The 23,461-nt window shown below is 44.0% G+C and overlaps 1 protein-coding gene across 2 annotated transcripts in view; it reads right to left on the bottom strand.

Annotated features, from left to right (window-relative positions):
- The window catches only part of SNTG2 (syntrophin gamma 2), a 317,220-nt gene that overhangs the window by 83,276 nt on the left and 210,483 nt on the right, over positions 1–23,461 (bottom strand). For both annotated transcript variants that reach the window (XM_074393375.1, XM_074393377.1), the window contains 3 exons: positions 19,033–19,162; positions 17,298–17,336; positions 6,615–6,731 (listed from right to left, as the gene is read on the bottom strand). In XM_074393375.1, coding sequence (XP_074249476.1) covers positions 6,615–6,731; positions 17,298–17,336; positions 19,033–19,162 — 286 coding nt within the window. The remainder of the gene's footprint in view (positions 1–6,614; positions 6,732–17,297; positions 17,337–19,032; positions 19,163–23,461) is intronic.

Raw genomic sequence — 23,461 nt, 5'->3', positions numbered from 1 at the left:
CAGAGCCTGTGCTTTCAAGAAGAATTTCCAGGTGGTTACAGCGTACATCGGTGTTATTGCTGTTTTATGAGGGGACTCTGATGTGGTGGTCTTCTGGGAAGACAGCATGAGGATAAGAAGACTGACAGCTTTTAAAAAGAAAGAAGGACTGAGAGTGGGAGGGAAGCATGTGTTGTGAAGGGCAGAGCAGAAGCCTGCTCAATCACTGTTCAGTGTACAGACTCCTTACTTTGCAGACGACTGACTCCAGGCCACGCTTCCTGAAATCCGTGGCTCCCTAATGCAGTCACCATGGCTTATTTTACATGATTTTTCAAGACTGTACCTCTTATGTTAAAAGAGGCGAAACCCTTAAGAGGTCCCTGCAGGGTGAGCCACTCTGAGGCGCTTTATCAGCTGATTTTCTCCGATGAATGGTCTTGCATGTTGGGAGAGAGAGCCACCGGCCCTATCATCAGCTTATTCCTCAGAGCAGTGACTCCAAACCACGGCAGGGAAACACGAGGCATGTTGATTCCTGGATTTCTCCAGACCAGCACAGAACAAAAGAGACAGAACCACGCTTTGTGAGACGGTAGACAAGACGGGCAGTTTTGTAACTGCATATCATCACTACATTTTTCCAAATAATGACCACTGACAATTTTCTAAGTATCTGACCACATCTGGCTTGAAACAGAGCAGAAATTGTAGATTACAAGGTGCCATATCTAGGTACCTTTGAATGTTATTGAAGAGCAATGAATATGTGGCCCTAGAACATTATAGTTTGCTACATCTACAAATCTTCATTTGAATTATTTTTCTAAGAAATATTTTAATGATCGAATACATCTACCTAACTGATATTCTTAAAATTGCTGTTAATATTTCTTGCATATGGAGAGGCAGTTGCTACCTCGTTGATATGTTAATGCCATACAATTCTGTAAAACTGATTTTACAAGTTATTTTAACACATTTTAATGATGTTTGGAAACAGGAATAACTGAAACATCTTTTGGATTCCAACGTACAAATCAGAAATAAATACTCTGGCTAACGAATGAGAGTAGGGTATGTGAGAAGGAGTTGAGAGTCCCAGCTTTAATCCCAGCTCTTCCAGCACCTCCTGGGGCATGGGAAAGACGGAGGCTAGGACCCCCCAGGGTGGGCTGGGCCCTCCTCGGCAGAGCAACTGAGCTGTGAAACATGGACCTGCTCCGTCCACACCCCCATTCCTCCTTTCCATTCTTCCGTCCGATTTCCCTTCTGATACGCTTTGGTCTGTGCCCCGCTCAAATGTCATGTCAAATTATAATCCTCAGTGTTGGAGTTGGGGCGTGGTGGGAGGTGGCTGGATCACAGCGTGGATTTGCCCTTTGCTGCTGTTCTTGTAACAGAGTTCTCATGAGGTCTGACTGTTCAAAAGTGGGTGGCATCTTCCCTTCCCTCTCTTCCCCTTTCTCTGGCCATGTGAGATGGGCCTATTTCCCCTTTGCCTTCTGCCACGATGGTAAGTTTCCTGAGGCCTCCCTAGACACAGTTCCTGTACAGCCTGTGGAGCTGTGGGCCGGCTAAACCTCTTTGCTTTATAAACTGCCCAGTATTGGGCATTTCTTTATAGCAACGTGAGCGTGGACTAATACACCTTCTTTTCTCTTCTCCTTCAATATTCTTCCTCTTCCTCATCTTGAACAAGCTCAAAAGCCATCGTTTAAACAAGGACTTTATCTTTTAGTTTTTCCCAAGGTGTCATGATCATCTTTGGGTCCTTGTAAAATTCACCGAAATTTTCTGATGTAGACTGCTGAGAATCAAGGCTCTGAGTATTTCTACATTATTGCATAGTGAGGACTTTCTGAGCAAAGCTTAGTGGCACCAGGAGTGAAGGACGATGCGATGGTAATCCGGCCACAGGAGTTGGCAACAGTGAATCATCCAGGGACATTTCACCCGATCACCCCAGAAGCCTTTGGTTTATATTCCAAAGTGTGATGGAGCAGAGACCTCGGCCTCCTCTCTGGAGAGAGGACTGGCTGGCCTCAGTAAGAGGGAGTCCCTCCTTCCGTGGGAAGGAGGGCGGGTGGGTGCCAAGCTTCCTGCTAGAGCTCTGAGTCATGGCTCTGGGTGCTTCTCCCGTGGCTCACACCTCTGCATGTGCAGAACTCTGGGGGTGAGGGCCTGGTGAACCAGCACTGAGACGTTCTGTGAGCGATGAGCAACCTGTCTCTCATCCAAAAACTCATGTTTCATGTCAGGATAAAATGAACTTAAAATATCAATATTAAAATCTTAACAAAAGGTTGTTTTAGATTTGGGCAAAGTAAGACTGCTATTGGCAAACTGCCATCAGTGCCAGGATATAAAGTGTCGGGCCAGAAAAAATATTAATAAATTATAAATATTTAGATGTGAATTCATTCACCATATTGTGTGTGTTGATTTTACGATGAGAAGTTGCTGAATACTAACAGACAATTTTATCTGTGAGAGTCACTGCTTTTACAGCTTTTTTTATTTTTTGAAGTGGAGTTTTGCTCCTGTCGTGCAGGCTGGAGTACAAATATGAAGAGCTGATTTCTCCTTGATATTCTCTTTAGAGAGGATTTAACGACCTCTGCAAAACACTGATCCCAGCACCCAGCACCAACAGGCTGCAGTGTGTAGGTTACGGATTACTCAGCCAGCAGCCGGGCCACGACTTCTCTACGTCAGAGGCGATGCCGGACCCGGCGCGGGCAGCGGGACCCGGCACGGGCAGCTCCCAGGTCCATGAAGCCAAGCCGCATTTCCAGTGTTTTATCAAGAGACAAAACCTCCACACAAATCATCCTCTCAGGTAGGCATTTACAGTCCTTTATTCTCATTTTACAGGTGACATTTAGCAACGACAGTTGGAGATCACCAGAAATTTATAAACTCCGTGAAGTCATTAGAGAGTATGCAGGTAAAACAAGTCAACTCAATCTAACGTTTGGATTGAATATTCATAAAAGCCTGCACCTTTCGGTTGTCCATTGAAAAAGACACAAATTATCCAGATCCAGAAGAAATGAGCGGCTTCTTCCTTGTGGATCATCAAGGGTCCAGTTAGATGAACTTTGGGTGCTCTCTGCACTGGGCACCTCCAGCATTTACGTGGACACCCAGGTCTCATCTCTGAACTCATGACGGGTGGATCCAACTCTACTCAAAAACCTCCCTTTAGATATCTTTAAACATTTCCGACTTATAAAGATGCAGCACCCACCAGTGCACTCATCCCACGGCTCCCACCTCAGCAAACAGCAGCACCGCTACCAGCCAGACTCTCTCCTCTCGTGTCCACACGGAGTCCACCAGCACACCAGGGTCTGTGTGTGTGTGCATGGTGTGTGTGTGTGTGTGTGTGTGCATGTGTTTGTGTGTGTGTGCTATGTGCATGAGTGGTGTGCACGTGTGGTGTGTGCATGTGGTGTGCATGGGTGTGGTGTATGTGATGTATGCCTGAGTGGTATGCACATGGGTGGTGTGCGCATGTGGTATATGCACATGTGGTGTGTGCATTCTGTGGTGTGTGTGCATGTAGTGTGTGTGTGTGGCATTTGTGGTATATGTGGTGTGTGTGTGTGTATCCACGTGCTTCCTAAGCACTATTAGATTCAAGGGCTTCACAGACTGTGCGGTCTATATTGGTGTAATTCACAGCTATATATTTACACTTAAAAACTTAAATTACGAAATTGTATGCTTACTCGAGGGTAATAACATTTTTATATTTCAGAGCTCTGGGAAGCTGAACTGCCAATGGACCATTTTGAATGGATGCATACAGTTTAGAGTAACATCTGGCTTCCTTAAATTGCAGCCTAATGGTAAATCTATATGGGGCTACACAGAGACAGAAAGACAGAGACAGACAGACAGAGAGAGAGACAAAAACAGAGACAGACGCGGAGAGAGATACAGAGAGAGAGAGGGAGACAGACAGAGATAGAGGCAGAGACAGGGAGACAGGGAGAGCTATGGAGGGTGGGGCTGTGGCATCCGGAACTCACAAGGAGATGGTGCCAGATGAAGCACACAGGGTTTGACTGTTAGTTTTTACCGCTTTCAAATAGTTTAAATGACCAAGAAACCGTAACAAAACACGGCAAAGCCAAGTGCTGAGATGGAGCATGGACTCTGTGGGCCAGATGAGGTCTGCACAGAAGGTTCTGCCATTTAAGTACTTAATGACCTCAGAGACAACCTGCAACACTCAGAGCCACTTGAGACTCACAGAGCCAAGTGAGACTCAGAGAGCCAGAAGAGACTCACAGAGCCACTTGAGACTCACAGAGCCAAGTGAGACTCAGAGAGCCAGAAGAGACTCACAGAGCCACATGAGACTCACAGAGCCAAGTGAGACTCAGAGAGCCAGAAGAGACTCACAGAGCCACATTAGACTCACAGAACCACACGAGAACAGAGACTCACTCACAGAGCCACGTGAGACTCACAGAGCCACGTGAGAACAGAGACTTTGGGAAACTGGGTTTCTAGCTCGAGTCAGCCTAGCTGAAGACGCAATCTTCTAGTGGCATCTGTCCTTGCCTCTCCAATCACTGTTCCCACCAGAATGAGAGGGCTGGTGATTCACACTGGGGAAGAAGACCAGAGAGAACATCCTCCCTGCACTCTGGATTTTCAGTACATTGTAATAACATTCTGGCATCAAATACAGTTCATACAACCCACGGTCTCTTAAGAGAGGATTTTAAACAAAAAATTATCAAAAGTGATCCTCAGTCATATTTGTGTACTATTTTGTTTACATATGACCTCCATTTGTAAAAGTAAGACTCAAATGAGAAAACAAAACAAGGGAAGGTGGCTGTTCGGTGTTGCTAAAATGAGAACACCGATTTTATTGATCTATTTATATGACAATAGTTCTCCACAGTAAACAGTTATGATGCATCAGGGAGGAGCTCTGACGGAAGTGCACTGTAAACCTCGAAGGAGTTCAGCACGTTGGCAACTCCAGGGGCACTTTATCTCTACCATGCTGCTGGCGGTTTACCAGCCGGGCGTTGCTGAGATGAGTTCGCATCCCAAGGCTGCACATAACTTTTGTGAAGACCCTAGATGGAGAAACCCGTCCAACCGTCTTAAACCCTTCCTAGTCAATGGTTATTGAATTGGGGTCGGCCTACTAGGATTTGGAGAATCCCTGAGTTCTGTGGAAGGCCAACTGGGAAACAGGCCGTGCTGGCAACACTTGGAGTTACACGGGTCCACGGCAGGGCCTCCAACCCCTCAGCCCCTTCCTGTGTCCCCAGTGTTAGTGGTAAGTGGTCCAGGCCACCTCCTCTGAGTCTTCCAATACCTCTGTGATCAGCTGGCATGAATATCCCAGCTCTGCTCGAAAACAAGATCAGCTCAGCCAATCAGACATTAGCCTCTGGGACTTGAATTTGAAAATACTGAGCAAATTAGCAGCAAATGTTAAAGAACATGATTACACGTGTTTTGAGGAGAATTCAATCAATATTCATGCAAATGTTCAGCTGCGGTAAGCTCGAAGTGTTGGTTTATTTTAGCACCTTGCGACTATAGGCAATGTGGTACCCTACGTTACCTGTGACATCCTATGAGATCTCTGGGGCAGCAAATGTGCATGAGTAGAGGAAACGACGTCTGGATGGAGGGCGGAGTTTGCTGAGCAGGGTCTGGGCGCTGCACCACTGTCAAGCGTTGGTTTGCCGATGCCCCGTGGCAGTGTGAGCCACGTGCATCAGGGGACCTGAGTGGAGGCAGGCAGGGCTCACTGCACTGAATGTGCAGCTTTTCCATAAATCTAAACTTATTCTCAAGTAAAACGCTTACTTAGAAAGCCGTCCTTATCAACGAGAAGACAGGCAGGGTTTTACTGTCTTGACGTCTGGAGGTGAAACTTCGTTTTATCTTTTCATTTACTTTTAGTGGAAGAACGTCCCATCATCAACACCATATGTGACATGTATCCAAACTTTGTAGGTACCTGAAACTATCAGGTTTTTCTTTGCTTGCAGTTCTGATGGTCAGACTCCCAAAAGTAAAGCTGTTTAAACCAATAAGCTTCTAGACATTATGTTACATTCGGTCAGTTTGGAGAGAATGGTATGGTGGCAACCGGAAAATGAAATTGCAGAACTATAGCCTTCAGCCATAAATTTATATTATGGAATCCATTAAAGCAGCCTGCTTATTTTTTAAATAAAAATTGGGAGTCATCAGAGAAAGAAAGCATTTAAAATTCAGCAATTAGAAACATCTAAAATGAAGGGTAGTAATTTTGTTTTTTGGCTTCTTCAACCATATAACTGATCCTCTGAGACACAGAGCCTCTGCACCCGGCCTCCAAAGCAACTGACGTCTGAGGAAGGCATCAGCTCTACAATATCTTAGTGGCTATTTGAACTAAAGGAAAGAAACGGATTATTTATAAATTTGGAGCAAGAAATAAGCAATCTACAAGCGGAATCCTTTCCAACCACGTAGAAACAGCTGATGCCAGGACCAAGCCCTCTGCCTCTGCCCTCTTGCAAACACCAGGCATGGCTTTCCCTGGCTTACAGGACCAGCCCCCCGGCAGCCCCCTCCCTGCAGAGTGTCAAAGGCATCCTTACCGGAGGAGAGCTGAACACGTAGAAGGATGGGCCCTTCAGTGCCAGGAACTTGGGTCTGCAGGTTTGAGAGGAGTCAGTTCCACGGAGTTTCTCATTTACCCACCCCATATGCACAACCTGCAGAGGGAAACCTCTGAAAATTAAAAACCAAGTCTTAATGAGGGCATATTGTCACAGGAGCAGAGTTAAGCACCTTGAGCAAGGCGGGCCCCTACAGGTCAACACACCCAGAATCAGGAGGTGGGAGAAACATGGAGATGTCCGAGTTTCCAAATCAAGGTCACACAATAGGAATGAATCACATCTTGAATTAAAAATTCGGTTTTGCTTTGGGCCAGGTTTTACATGTGAGCACTTTCAATTTTGGCCAATGGACTTCTCAGCCTTAGAGTTGTTGGTTTCATTTATCTTTTAAGAAGATTGTATTGAAATATATTCTATTAGAAGTTACTATTTCAGATTTTTCTATGAGGTAGTAAAAACAGCTACTTATATTTTTCATTCCTATAGTGAACAGAGAAGTTGGCATATGTGGAAAAATAATTGTTACTCTTTATGGTTCAACTTCTTAACAACACTGAAATAATGATAATTGATTCTTACAATGGGCAGTGAATAGTTTTAGCTGTATGATATAAAATCCAAACTATAAAAACCAGAATATGATTCAAAAACATTTTAATAGTAATGCAATTTAAGAATCCAGTGCGTGAATTCAAACTGATATGAAGGAGAAATCCATCTTACCTAAAATTTTAATGTAACACATATTTTGTAGTAACTGGTAGTGATTTCAGTGCAGTTTTCTCATTTCCTTATTCTGCTATTTAAAGGAAAACCACCTAACTTATGCTTATAAAGTAAAAACTTAAAACATCATTATTTTTTAAAAGAAATTAAAAATAAATTGTCACAAAGATCCCAACCACTTTACCAAATGACATTGACCTATGAGCTATTTTAAAATTTTATTTAAGTTCTGGGGTACATGTGCAGACCTTGCAGGATTGTTACGTAGGTATACACATGCCACGGTGGTTTGCTGCATCCATGCCCCTGTCACCTACATCAGGTATTTATTCTAATGTTATCCCTCCCAATTCTCCCACCCCCTACTATCCCTTCCCTAGCCTCCCAACCCCACAACAGGCCCCAGTGTGTTATGCTCCACTCCCTGTGTCTATGTGTTCTCACTGTTCAACAACCACTTATGAGTGAGAACACACAGTGTTTGGTTTTCTGTTCCTGTGTCAGTTTGCTGAGAATGTTGGTTTCCAGATCCATCCATGTCCCTGCAAAGGACACGAACTCATCCTTTTTTATGGCTGCATAGTATTCCATGGTGTATATGTGCCACATTTTCTTCATCCAGTCTATCATTGATGGGCATTTGGGTTGGCTACAAGTCTTTGCTATTGTAAACAGTGCCACAGTGAACATACACATGCATGTGTCTTTATAATATAACATTTATAACCCTTCGGGTACATAGCAGTAATGAGATTGCTGGGCCAAATGGTATTTCTATTTCCAGATCCTTGAGGAATCACCACACTGTCTTCCACAATGGTTGAACTAATTTACACTCCCACCAACAGTGTAAAAGCATTCCAATTTCTCCACATTCTCTCCAGCATCTGTTGTCTCCAGATTTTTTAATGATCGCCATTCTAACGGGCATGAGATGGTATCTCAATGTGGTTTTGATTTGCATTTCTCTAATGACAAGTGATGATGAGCATTTTTTCTTTTTCATATGTTTGTTGGCTGCATAAATGTCTTCTTCTGGAAAGTGTTCATATCTTTCATCCACTTTTTGATGGGGCTGTTCATTTTTTTTCTTGTAAATTTGTTTTAGTTCTTTGTAGATTCTGGATATTAGCTCTTTATCAGATGGGTAGACTGCAAAATTTTTTTGCCATTATGTTGGTTGCAGGTTCACTCTAATGACTGTTTCTTTTGCTGTGCAGAAGCTCTTAAATTTAATCAGATCCCATTTGCCTATCTTGGCTTTTGTTGCCAATGCTTTTGTGTTTTAGTCATGAAATCCTTACCTATGCCTAGGTCCTGAATGGCATTTCCTAGGTTTTTTTCTAGGGTTTTCATGGTGTTAGGTCTTATGTTTAAGTCTTTAATCCATCTGGAGTTAATTTTTGTATAAGGTGTAAGGTAGGGGTCCAGTTTCAGCTTTCTGCACATGGCTAGCCAGTTTTCCCAACACTATTTATTAAACAGGGAATCCTTTCCCCATTGCTTGTTTTTGTCAGGTTTGTCAAAGATCAGATGGTTGTAGATGTGTGGTGTTGCTTCTGAGGCCTCTGTTCTGATACATTGGTCTATATCTCTGTTTTGGTACTAGTACCATACTGTTTTGATAACTGTAGCCTTGTAGTATAGTTTGAAGTCAGGTAGCATGATTTCTCTAGCTTTATTCTTTTTGCTTAGGATTGTCTTGGCTATGTAGGCTCTTTTTTGGTTCCACATGAAGTTTATTTTTTTCCAGTTCTGTGAAGAAAGTCATTGGTAGCTTGATGAGGATAGCATCAAATCTATAAATTACTTTGGGTAGTATGGCCATTTTCACAAAATCGATTCTTCCTATCCATGAGCATGGAATGTTGTTCTCCTTGAAGAGGTCCTTTATATCCTTCGTTAGTTGTTTTCCTAGGTATTTTATTCTCTTTGTAGCAATTGTGAATGGGAGTTTGCTCTTGATTTGGCTTTCTCTTTGTCTATTATTTTTTATACGAATGCTTCTGATTTCTGCACACTTGTTTTGTATCCTGAGACTTTGCTGAAGTTGCCTATCATCTTAAGGAGATTTTGGCCTGAGATGATGGGGTCTTCTAAATATACAATCATGTCATCTGCAAATAGAGACAATCTGACTTCCTCTTTTCCTAATTGAATATCCATTATTTCTTTTTCTTGCCTGATTGCTCTGGCTAGAACTTCCAATACTATGTTGAATAGGAATGGTGAGAGAGGGTACCCTTGTCTAGTACCAGTTTTCAAAGGGAATTCTTTCAGTATGATAGATTCTTTCAGTATGAAATTTTTCAAAGGGAAAAATTTCAGTATGATACTGGCTGTGGGTTTGTCATAAATAGCTTTTATTATTTTGAGATATGTTCCATGGTTACCTAGTTTATTAAGAGTCTTTTGCATAAAGGGCTGTTGAATTTTGTCGAAGGCCTTCTCTGCATCTGTTGAGATGACCAGGTGGTTTTTGTCTTTGGTTCTGCTTATGTGATAGATAAGGTTTATAGATCTGTATATGTTGAACCAGCCTAGCATCCCTGGGACGAAGCCTACCTGAATGTGATGGATAAGCTTTGTGACATGCTGTTGCATTTGGTTTGCCAGTATTTTACTGAAGATTTTTGAACAATGTTCATCATGGAAATTGGCCTGAAGTTTTCTTTTTTAGTTGTGTCTCTGCCAGGATTTGGTATCAGGATGATGTTGGTCTCATAAAATGAGCTAGAAGGATTCCCTCTTTTTGTATTGTTTGGAATAGTTTCAGAAGGAATAGTACAAGCTCCTCTTTGTACGACTGGCAGAATTCAGCTGTAAACCCATCTGGACCTGGGCTTTTTTTGGTTGGTGGGCTATTAATTGCTGCCTCAACTTCCGACCTTGCTATTGGTCTATTCAGGGATTCAACTTCTTCCTGGTTTATTCTTGGGAAAGTGCAAGTGCCCAGGAGTTTATCCATTTATCCTTGATCTACTGGTTTATGTACATAGAGTTGTTTGTAGTAATCTCTGATGGTAGTTTTTATTTCTGTGGAATCAGTGGTGATAGCCCCTTTATTTTTTTTTTTTGTTTGTTTTTCATTTTTTAAAACCGAGTCTCCCTGTCACCGGGCACCAGGCTGGAGTGCAGTGGTGCAATGTCGAATCACTGCAACCTCCGCCTCCCGGGTTCAAGCAATTCTCCTGCCTCAGCCTCCCAAGTAACTGGGACTTCAGGCATGTGCCACCACATCCAGCTAAGTTTTGCTTTTTTTTTTTTTTTTAGTAGAGATGGGGTTTCGCCATGTTGGCCAGGATGTTCTCAATCTCTTGACCTTGTGATCTGCCCACCTTGGCCTCCCAAAGTGCTGGGATTACAGGTGTGAGCCACCACGCCCAGCCCCCTTTATCATTTTTTTATTGCATCTATTCTATTCTCTCTTTTCCTTTTTATTAGTCTCACTAGTGGTCTATTTATTTTGTTGATCTTTTCAAAATAACAGCTCCTCGATTTATTGATTTTTTGAAGGTTCTAACCCTAACCCTAACCCTATCCTTATGAGGTATTAAAAGGTGAGAACCAGCCGGGACCTGGACGCCCCTCAAGTGTGCATGCCCCACACACCCACAAAGTGCTCTCTGCCAGAGCTGCCCAGGTGAGCCCAGTCACAGCCAGCACGGACTCCAGAGAGGCGCATCCCATTTCCGTTATTTACTTGATAAACTCCAGACAGTCTTTACTCTTAAGCTCAATGAAAGACTTCCTGGGAAGTCAAGATGCTGAATGATAGAATTGGATTTCTACAAACATATTTGTAGCAATGGGAAAGAAGATTTCTAGCACTGTTCTACAGGGCAGGGGCACTGTAGTCGAACTGCTGACATCATCATGGTTCTCAGTGTTGAATATGAATCGCCTAATGCATTAAAAGTTTTAATTTTGTCTTTCTTGGCTGTTCTGTATTTACAGGGCTTTTAGAAGTAACCCAAACATTTCGCTGGATCACGAACTTCCAAGTTCCTTATGGGATACACTTACGTCCCACGTAGGCTCAGGAACCACATTGATGTGGTGTGGTATTAATGTTATAACAAAAGACAACTTGACTTCCCCAGAGAACCTCTCGAGCAAAGCACATTTAACACGGCCAAGACTCTCTTTCTCCATCATGAAATGGGGTAGAATTACAGATCTCATGTGAGAACTGTGGGAATTCAATGGTGTACTGTAGGAAGCTCCTCCTAATGCACTAGCCGGGACAAAGGCCAAGGACATTCAGATCCTGCAAAACCCACTAACATGTATTTACTCCTCTAGTGTCTTCTGAATTTGAAAGCAAACTCACAGATTATTTAAAAATACCTAATAGATTTTTTTCCCTTTTTTGTCTGGTTGGGTCACACAGATATATTTTTGTGGTTATATATAACACTAGTATTTATACTATGTAAATCATAAAAATCTCCATTTAAAATGCATTTTTTTCTAGCTAATGTAGCAGATGCTTGATGCTTCCATAATTAACATGAATTCAATGTGTGATTAATTCTAACTCACCACCGCACAACTGCAGTGATTTGTACAGTGGAAGACAGGACTCATTGGAAGCACAGTTACTAAAAACAGATAATGGCAAACTCAGTGGCTTCTACACAGTCATGAAAAGAATATCATGCTGGCAGTTTGTTCCGCAAGAAAAGAGTTCACATTCCAGGAAGACCAGGCACATGGCCCTGAGCAGGCTGGCCAGGCCATCTTACACGCACCTGAGTGCACTGCTAAAGCTCTTGAGGAGGCCACATCGGATGAGATTTCACAAGCAATGATGACCACAGGGCCCAAATCCAAATCTTCAGGGGCAGCTGGCTGCTGGATAATTGCAGCAGGCCAAAATAAGTTTATTGTATTTGTCAGGATGGCTGAGTGGAAGACATTTCTTTTATTGATTAGCATGAACGTGTGGAACCAGAATTTCTAGAAAATGTAGGAAATTGCTTGAGTCCTATATTACTGCCAACTCTTAAGAATCAGCAGCGGGCACAAGTCTGGTTTGGCCCCATATTATGAGGAGTCACACCAAGATCCTTGTCAAATCACAAACTTAGTAGGAGGCAGGGATAGAGAATAGTCACATCCAGAAACAAGAACAGAACAAAAAAATGAGGAAATGGCATCCACATCCCCCTCTGTACAGGTCCCTGGCAACAAGGTCTGAGATTCTTTAAAACTTGTGAAGCAAATATTTCCTCTGGTGAGAAATTCTAAGGGTCAAAGCCTAATTAGATTCATATGAGACAGAGAGAGGTAAAGTCATGTTTTCCTTTTGCCTGTAGGGCAGACAAACTCTGCTGGTTTTACCTCCTTCATTTTTAAATCACATGTTCACATGCTGTCAAGATTTCCTGATCTTCCTCTTTCTGTTCACGAGGCACTTAATCAAACACTGCAATTTAGATTTCACAAGGGAGCAGCTATGAACAGGGAACTGATGTGCAGGAACTTAGCTAAGGCAGGGCTGTGGCCCTCAGGAACATCTGAGCACGGAGGAGAGGCGTGTGGGTGACTGACTCGCATTGCTAGTAGATCGGGGGCAAGCAGAAAGTGCAAAGTATACAATCTTGAATCTTGGCTAAAATAGAGAGCTTGGGATTCTTTTTCTAGGATGGCAGCAGCAAGCCTTCTTTCAGAACTTGATCAAGGGATGGAATTACCATCTTATTCTGATTCAGTGGGAGTTCCTCTGTTTCTCAGGAGCTGCAGGTACAGCTGCGATCCGAGCCCCCAGACCCAGGAGGCCCAGCAAGCTGCGCACACACCTCCCTTCCCCAGGCTGTGCTTTCTTCACCCTGGGCTGGGGCAGGGTTGGGTTCTTGCTTTTTTCTGCATTGGGCTGACACCGTGTTTGGCACGAAGTTCAAGGAGAGTTATGTATTAAGGACTGAATGAAAGCTACTGTTGGGCCAGGATGGCAATAATAGACTGTCAGAAATCTGGAATATCCGTTGGATGTGGGTTTAAATTCCACATGTAATTGAATTAGGCTAGATATAGCAAATAAATACGTTATAGCTTTACTATTATTAGAAACATCAGATGCTTTCTGAATCTTTCTTAGGTATATGCAGTTCGTAAATAATTTTAAGCAAAGCTAATTTTATCTTTTACATTATGAATTTTCTAATTACATGTTCCAAGAAGTGTGAATTATACTTTTAGAAACATCTTCCTGATTGTACCACTTTAATAAAACTGAGATGTCATAACCATTAGATCAAAGAAATATGTTTTTTACTTATCTTTTCTGATCCCATTTCTGTAAGAAAGTCCTTTTCTTTTCACCTGATCAGTCAAGATAATTAGTTAAGCACCCACCAGATGATAACATTCCGCTGGTCTTTTCCTTTAGCTAGAAAAAGCCGGAATTACCTGTTATTTAGGGTTTTCTGCAGCGGTCAGGGATATTTGGCAATTAAGGCATCAATATCTGCCTAAATTAAAATTCAGGCAAATCAAAAATAAATGTACTCTGGAGAGAGATCGGGCTGCTTGCTATTTGGGGGAGTAACATATGTCCATTTGCAATCGCGTTGGTATTATTTTCAGGTTGGTCTTTGTCCCACACAAAAGTGCTCCAGTTTATAAAAACTATGACAAATTGTTTGGTTATTTTGTATGCCATACGTGAGAGTCTAAAAACGTATCCATTCTGCCTTTTGCAGTGTTCTCCTGATTCTGATTTTCATTTGTTTTTGTTTGGCAATTTCGGTGGTTGTTTAAACACCTTTATCTTTTCACATAAATCTTTTTTCATAAAAAAATTCACATTTTTCACATTAACAATTATCTCACAATTATTTATTAATTGTTCAGAGTGAGAAAAAAAATTTCTTTGTTTTAAAGGGCCTAATGCCTTAAATTTAAGCTGCTAACGTCTGTACAAAGCACGCCGCTTTCGGGAACACATGACACCACCCTCCACCCAAAGTGCGTCCGGGTACAGCAGGGTTAGCACTTCACCATCTGACATAACAAAGCTCCGCTCTGAGATTAATTTCCAAAGACACTGCTCCAAGCCTCTAAGTGAATGCAAAGTTGTATAGAACTTTTAATAAAAAGAACCTGGGCCGGGCGCGGTGGCTCAAGCCTGTAATCCCAGCACTTTGGGAGGCCGAGGCGGGTGGATCACAAGGTCGAGAGATCGAGACCATCCTGGTCAACATGGTGAAACCCCGTCTCTACTAAAAATACAAAAAAATTAGCTGGGCATGGTGGCACGTGCCTGTAATCCCAGCTACTCAGGAGACTGAGGCAGGAGAATTGCCTGAACCCAGGAGGCGGAGGTTGCGGTGAGCCGAGATCACGCCATTGCACTCCAGCCTGGGTAACAAGAGCGAAACTCCGTCTCAAAAATAAAATAAAATAAAATAAAATAAAAAGAACCTTAAATTACCCAGTACAATTTCTTATGTTACAGATAAAGAAATGAAGCCTCATGTGTGAGTTTGTTAAAATTATAACACCAGATATGGGTTTGGTTGGGGTTAGGTCCAGAGTTTGCCTTTTGCGTTGTCAAATCAGGAAAGCACGGTCAATGTGACACACACGAGGTTTGCTACGTGGTAGAATTTCACTGACGTGAAGCCAAAACAAGGCTGCCACTGCCTCTGAGGCCCCGGGAAGACGGTCTGCGACGTGCTGGGCTGGGAGCTGCGCTCCTACGGGTTTTACGTTTCCCTGAACCATTATTTCATCATCCTCCCTTGTGAGTTGATGATAAAGAGGATTAAATTCCAGAGTAAAAATAACAAGCTTTCCTTTCCAGAGCAGTGCTCTTTCCAACATGAGAAGTAATTCCAGGGTAGCTATGAAAGTCCAGCACGTTCTCCGAATCCATAAACGTGCGCACTCCCACGCAGGCTCTCCACACACGGACATCACCGCTTAGCAGCAAGGATCTGTCTGCGAGGTGAAAACCCCTCTGAGGATCGGGAGAGTACACTGCCCTCCTGACCAACACACCGAGAGACAGAGGCAGCAGCCAACGTGGAGAAATATGTGAAGCTGTGGCCCCTCCTAAGACTTGGGAACAGTCTCAGGCTTACCATAAAGAGGATCTCAGGAGCCATTTTGCTGACTTTGAATGTGTTAATAAAATGCAATCTCAAATGATAAATTATTCATGGAGACCAGGGCAAAACGTTGCCCACTGTCCACAACCCTGATAAACAGACGGAGAGAAGATGCTTCCTGTGTGAACTGTAAGAGAGATACGTACTTTGTGGAAAAGTTTGAGAACTTCTGTTTCAAAAACACATAGTAGGGAAATGATATTTTATGTGTAAGAATACAAAACAAATCCTATATTATTTTGAAGAATTTCAAACACAGGGAGGGGAGTACTACACACTGGGGTCTGTTGGGGGGAAAAGGGGGAGGGATGGGGTGGTGAGGAGGTGGGGAGAGAGAGCACGGGGAGAAATGTCAGATATAGGTGAAGGGGAAGGAAGGCAGCAAATCACACTGCCATGTGTGTACCTATGCGACAATCTTGCATGTTCTTCACATGTACCCCAAAACCTAAAATGCAATAAAAAAATAAAAATAAAAATAAAATAGTTGATAATAAATTTAGGATAATATTAAAGGAGATAAAAGTTAGATTCAGAAGAGCTACTAGTGTGTCTTTTCTAATTGAGACATGCTGACTAGAGAGGTTTCATTTAAAACACAGCCCTCTTTTCCATTTTTTTTCTTTTTTTTTCTTTTTTTGGAGAAAGAGTTTCACTCTTGTTGCCCAGGCTGGAGTGCAATGTCCTGATCTCGGCTCACCACAATCTCTGCCTCCCGGGTTCAAGCAATTCTACTGTCTCAGCCTCCCAAGTAGCTGGGATTATAGGCGCTTCCTGCCATGCCCAGCTAATTTTTTTTAATTTTTATTTTTAGTAGAGATCATCATTCAACCATGTTGGCCAGGCTAGTCTCGAACTCCTAATCTTGTGATTCGTCCCCTTTGGCCTCCCAAAGTGCTGGGTTCACATGTGTGAACCACCACACTTGACCTTTTTTCCTCATTCTTTCAGTAAATATTTGATAGGCAGGGGACCAGGTCTTCTGAAGTCCTCCGTGGTGAATTCAAGTATCCTTGCTAAGAACCGTTTAAAGTCTTTTGTGTGCTATTTAAAGCAAATTGAACACATTTTTCTCAGTTTTCTTAACTTGAGGCTACAATGCATGCTTTCTTAAGCCCATAAGAGGTAGAACCAGAAAACAAATGAACTATAAATAAGATACTCCCTTACATTACAAGTTAAACCGTAAGTTTATTATAAACAAAACAGAATAACACAGTGGTGTAAAAGCTGATTTACCTGATATTCAAACAGCTTGATTGCAATAGATTTTTCTTAAGTACTCAAAGACCTGGGCAGTGAGCAGAAAATCAGGCCTCTGAATAGCTGAGGGCGGCTACAAAGATAGTGATCCCCAATCAGGACTCTAAGGGCGCTGGGCTCCAGGTGAACAAACTGATCCTACCACCTGCAATAACAGCCACTGGGTCAAACCCTCCTAAGAACAAAGCTTAGCTATGAAGGATTTTATTTAAGAAAATAACATAATGCTTAAAATTTCAAATTACACGGGTGTGTCATCACAAAACCCTTCTCAGCTTAAACAGTCCTATCTATACCATCATTCAAGTCGTGATTCCTTACAAAACACAACTGCCAACAGAGAAGCCATCTATACTCCGGAGATCAGAATGACTTGGGCTCTTCCCATACAAAGAGCAGTTTTGCAGAATTAACAGGGAGGGCGGAGACCACAAAATGCAGTCTGAAATGTGCTAACGTTTTCCAATCAACATTTCCAGATCGAATTTCAAAACAACAAAGTGACTGCTTTTTGAGATTTGTTACATCGGGAAGCAGAAAATTCAAGTCGTACCTGGTCGGATGCAGAGCAGCCGTTGTTGGCCATCTTTATCTGTGGAGAGAAGGCAGAGGGTCAGTGCCACAGCCACCAGCGTGGGACGGCTCACCTGAGCGCCAGCTGGGAGTCGTCAGCCACGCTCTGTCCTGGGAGACAGGCTTCTTAATGGCACTTCCTATCTGAAAACCTAGCCAGAGGCCACACGAACCCCGCAGCAGCAAAAACTTCAGTAGCACATTTCAGTTACTCTTTTTCAAATATCAGCATTTATGTGAGTGAAGTTATGGGGGAGCAGACGCTTCGACTTCAACACCTGAGGCAAGTGAGGAAACGATTTCTGCTCTTTCGTAACCCGTGCCGGCCAGTCTTCCTGTGATGGCAATTATGGTGATCACGATTTATATTCTTTTCTGTTAGTTCTCCCAATGCCCTACGGAGGTAGATGCTGTTTTCCCTAATTTCACCAGTGAGGAAGTGGAGGTGCAGAATCATACCCCCGACAGCCCACAGCCACAGCCAGGGGGCGGCTCGAAGCCCACATTTCCATTCTGAAGTGTTGGGGCGTCTGAATTCTCTGCTCTGCCTGTGAGGGGTGATGTGTAAAACGACACAGAACTGAAGGGCCCTCCTTGTCACAAACATTTCTGCAACTGCAAGTCAAGTACCACCCTTCCTCCCCTTTCAATGCCTTCAGATCACTTTGGAATTTAAAGTGTCGTGTCTGAAAACTACAGTCTTAGGAAGGTCCTGGTGCTTCCTTGATGGTTACAGAAACGAAACCCCTGGGGTCTTCACGGGAGGACTCTCACACACTGCTGCTTCCCCCAGTGTTCTAATTTGCTGGTCAGGTTAACATCTGTTTAGCGGCCACAGGAAGGGAGGTTGCAAGGGAGAGGTGGAGTGGTGGGTGGAGGCGGGCAGGGTGGGCCCGCTGCAGGGTGGGTCGTGCCTGGTCAGTCTGCAAGCTGGACCCAGCCTCTGCAGCCTCCAGGCTACGCCCGAATGAGCAGGAATCGGGGTGCAATTACAGGACAAGTCAGCTGGGAGGGACCAAGAACAGCGAGGCCGGTCCAGGGCCCCTCCAGGCAGGGCCAGTTCTGCCACCATCTCCGGGGCTGCGGCCACGGCTCCATGTCCGTGTCCAGACACCCACCAGGCCCGGGAATGCCCAGGTCTTCGGGCCATCACTCCCACCCCATCTCTTTTCATTTCTTTTAGTTTTAAAATGTCCTGTTGACTTTCAATATTAAAGATATCACGTATGGAGGACAGAACACTTTTTCTTTTCTGGGGGACTGCAGTACAAATTTGAGAAGTGATGTTTTTGCTCAATTACGCTTTTTTTTCTCAATCTTCATAATGTTTCGAGGATTATACTTTTAACCCAATTAGGTTTCCCCAACTCAAAATGTCACATTGCATCAGTGCATTTGGGTGAAATACAACATTATGACACACAACTGTTTGTGCATGAAGAGAAGGAGAGAAGAAGGGAGGGAAAGACAGAGGCAGAGAGGGGGGAGGAGGAAGACGAACCAGGAGGGGAATTCCCAGCTCTGGGACAGCCACACACTCTGATTTGGAAACATTCTGACCGCTTGATTTTTAACATATTTGGTCAGAGATTTGACACACTGAAACAATTGCATGTTTTTCTGTTTAGGGTCAATCATAAATCATAAATAAGATGTCTCAATTATTTTTCATGCACAAATGAGCATCGGCAGAGACTCAGAAACATAGTGCTCACGTTCTGAAGCGTCAGCTCCCTGATGTTGGCCGAGACCGCCTGCAGCCAGTCGGCACCGTCCTGGGCCGTGTAAAACTGGAGGATCCCAGAACTGACTCCGTCCAGGGCGAGCACCTCAAATGCGTTCCACCTGGGGAGAAAGAGAGCTGTCCAGGAGGCCCCACGGCGAGGGGAAAGGAGCCAGTTTGCCTCCCTTAGCTTCAAGGGGCTGCTCAGCAGGGCTCTCCCTGAGCCAGGACACGGGGCAACTGCACCACCCCTAAGACGCCTCTGTACAGCCAGCAGGCTCACTGAGACCACAGCCAAACCTCCAATTCCCTTAGGAGCTACTTCTAATCTGATGAAATATGAAAAGCAATTCGTCAGGGAAAGAACACTGCTCTTGAAATTTTGGAGTTATTGTCTGCAGAATTCTTAGTGGTAATTCTTTTCAAAGACCCTTTTGATGGAGCATTTAAAGCTCCTGACAGGGAGGCTGGAGCAACCCAGGTGCCCTCCACACTCATCATCACAGTTCTCCAGGACTACGTGTGCTTCTGATTGATGGAGAAGCTTGGGGTCCCCTTCCATTGCTCCATGACACTGAGCTGGCTGAGAACCCCAACACGGCAAATTATTAACAACAAACCAACTGTCTCCAATTTACTAGCTCTTCCCCGTCATGCAACATCTCTTAAAAATGTACTTTACATATACCTATTTGCAAAAGAGAAGTATCTTGTACACTTTTATGTATTTTTTCTTAAGAAAATAGTGCATGTTGGCTGGGCATGGTTACTCACTCCTATCGTCCCAGGACTTTGGAAGACTGAGATGGGAGGATCGCTTGAGGTCAGGAGTTTGAGACCAGCCTGGCCAACATGGTGAAGCACCATCTCTACCAAAAATACAAAATTTAGTCGGGCAAGGTGGCGTATGCCTGTAGTCCCAGCTACTTGGGAGGCTGGAGCAGGAGCATTGCCCGAACATGGGAGGTGGAGGTTGCAGTGAGCTGAGATCATGCCACTGTACTCACACCTGGGCAAGAGAGTGAGACCCTATCTCAAAAAAAAAAAAAAGAAAGAAAGAAAGAAAGAAAGAAAAAGAATGCGTATCAATTTATAAGACCCATAATACCTCTATGGTCTCAAGCAGCCAACTGAAGATAAAATACAGAACAAAACAAAACGACGCAAACACATTTAAAAAAAAAGTCCTCACTAAATGATGGGTCAGTCATCTTTCAAATATGGGCATCATCACTGCTCTCGCAGGCAAGGAGGGGCGTGTAGGAGGAGGGGCAGGAAACAGAGACGGCGTAACACAGTTCCGCGTATTTCTGAGCCAAATGTATGGGACCACAGTTTGCTATTTTATAAATCATTCTTTCTTTTGTTTTGTTTTGTTTTCAACTTTATATTGTATTTTTTAACAGATGTCCCTTCACAGAAATTGTGTAATTTTCTACTTCTACCTACAGTATATATATTGAAAATGCTCTTTTCCTAACACCTTCACCTACCCAACGGGATATTAAATTTGTTTATCTTTGCCAGTTAGGTGAAAAATATTTTTATTTCATAATTTTCTTATAACAAATGAAGTTGGGCATCTTTTCATATATTCAAGAGCCATTTGTATGTTTCTTTCTATCAACAGTCCTTGTCCTTTCTTATTTTCTGATTTATAAATATACTGTAGTATATATTAAAGAATCCTTTGTGATAATATATTTATTATTTTTCTTACAATTTTATCATGCTTTTATTTTTCACCTATGTCTTTTTTTTAATTGCATTTTAGGTTTTGGGGTACATGTGAAGAACATGCAAGATTGTTGCATAGGTACACACATGGCAGTGTGATTTGCTGACTTCCTCCCCTTCACCTATATCTGGCATTTCTCCCCATGCTCTCTCTCCCCAACTCCCCACCCAAATGCCCATCGATAATTGACTGGATAGGGAAAATGTGGTACATATACACCATGGAATATTATGCATCCATAAAAGACGATGTGTTCGCATCCTTTGTAGGGACATGGATGAACCTGGAAACCATCATTCTCAGCAAACTGACACAAGAGCAGAAAATCAAACACATTGGAAAAGTCTACGCTCCTCGCAGCCTTTCTGTGTGCTTTAGAGAAGTTTTGAATTCCAAAGAGAAAACTGAAAATAGAGTTTCATACTCTAGGAAGTGAATCAATTCACAGTTTTTGGTTAAGAGAAATACATGTATTCCAACAAAGTTCAGAGCACACGTGGTAATGTACGAGGACATCGAGGAACTGACGCTAAGTGCTGGGGCCTGCACCCCCCGCAGAGGACGGCTAGTCTGCTCTGCCCTTTCCTCCTGAGCCCTTGACTGCGGTCTCAGTGCCAGCCTCTACCCTGCACCCTGCGGCTCCTGCTGGGAAAAGCCCCACAACACAGCTCTCGCGGTGTCTGGCCACACTGCCTGCCTTCGCTGTGCTCTTCCTGTCTACATCCAGAAAGGCCTCTGAATTCCACCCACACCTCTGGGAATCTTCCGGTCACAAAACACACCTAAACAGATGTGACCCTTCATCAGATCACCTGCTTCAGCAGAAACCAATCACACAGCATCATCAGTTACGATCAAAGCCCCAAAGCGAGACCCCTGCGACTTCTGCTGCCCATGACCACTCTTCAAACTCCTGCCTCACTTGCACTGTGGGATTCAGTAACTACAACATTTGATCCTAAAAACAGAATTCTTAATTGCTCATGAAATCTTCAATGATGGAGAAAGGGAAGTCAAAATGTATAAGTCATCCTTTTAACATGCTGTATAGTTTTTAAAGAATAAATTCACTAGACCTTACAGAATTTAACCCAACACACTTTCATCCACAAATTATTGCTGGTGGCCCTGTAACAAGCACACCCCGTCCGGCCCCGTCGGCTCTGGCCACCGCCGCCCTCTGAACCTGCAGGAACAGGGCGGAAAGGTGTGCACTGCACACATGCCTGTTTTCTTTACTTGACTTTATGCCTTCATGCTTTGGAAAATAAGGATTGTGTGCATGGGTGTTTATTTGAGCTCATGACTGAAAATCTGAGCACTCACAAGACAAAAAGAGAAAACGGGTATGTTTCAGAATTTGAAAAATCTTGAAATTTCATTCACATATTTGATTTCAAAGCTGTCTCTGTATATTATGTTTAGTACAATTTAGAAAGATATTTTCTTTCTACTTCTCTGTCACGCAGTGGCATTTCTAAATATTCCATATTAGATATTAATAAAGACGGCTAATTCAAGTTCAGGAACTATATACTAATTTGTTTATTACAAAGTCATTGTGGGCTGGGCACAGTGGCTCACACCTGTAATCCTAGCACTTTTGGAAGTCAAGGTGGGTGGATCACTTGAAGTCAGGAGTTCCAGACCAGCCTGGCCCACATGGTGAAACCCCGTCTCTACTAAAAATGCAAAACTTAGCTGGGAGTGGTGGTGTATGCCTGTAATCCCAGCTACTCGGGAGGCTGAGGCAGGAGAATCCCTTGGACCCGGGAGGTAGAGGTTGCAGTGAGTGGAGATCGTGCCACTGCACTCCAGGCTGGGTGACACTCTGTCTTAAAAACAAAGTCATTGTTACCAGAAATTCACGGCACAAATCAAGTATTCACTTAAGACAAAGAAAAGTTCAACAAGTCCGAAAAAAGAATTTCTCACCTGTGGTGTCTCAAAGAGCACCTCCTCGCCCTTCTGTTACTTCCCATTGCTCCGTGAGGATAGGGTTTGGGTTTTCTGAGCCCCTCACTTCCCCAAGCAGCACTGCAGAAGCAGGAGAGGTAGGAGGCCCCATGCAGGCCATGCCGAGGCCAGCGAGTGGGGCACTGAAGCGCGGTGTCCAGGGACTCCCTGAAGCCTCCCTGTGGAAGGGGAAGGACAGGAGGCGGCCTGCGGGGATGCTGTGCACGTCCATGCACCGTGCCGTGGGGCCAGCACAGCCTGCGTGCTTGCTGCAGGCCTCAGCAGAGCCGGCGTCCTGCGCTTTGTTCTTTCCACTACAGCCAGCACTGACAGCCATGGCACACAGTAGGCACGCGTGAGTGTTTGCGCTGTGAGCAAATGCTTGAGACCCGCGGGATTCCAGCACCCCGGTTGGTTCGTCACGGGAAGGTGGTCTCGTCACTACCCTCTGCCTGCCACCTGCTGGGAGGACCGACTCCATCCCACTCCCTCCCACGCTGGCTGTGTGGTTCCCTCATCTGACAACGGGCATTCGAGGGGCTCATGCTACTGCGCTGTGAGAAGGGGATGAGGGAGGTAAAGGGAGAGGCTCCGCGGCTGGGGTGTGTGCATTCAGTGCGGACTCCTGCTCTATCCTCCCCCTCCCCGCTCCTGCTCCCCGCCCCCGCTCCCCCGCCCCCGCACTCTCCTTCTCCTCCTGCTCCTGCTCACTCTCCTTCGCACTCCC

Source organism: Saimiri boliviensis, chromosome 1 (assembly GCF_048565385.1).
Source record: "Saimiri boliviensis isolate mSaiBol1 chromosome 1, mSaiBol1.pri, whole genome shotgun sequence".
Classification (NCBI taxonomy): Eukaryota; Metazoa; Chordata; class Mammalia; order Primates; family Cebidae; genus Saimiri; species Saimiri boliviensis.
The sequence above is the reverse complement of the archived record's forward strand: the minus strand, read 5'-3'. Positions and strand labels throughout refer to the sequence as shown.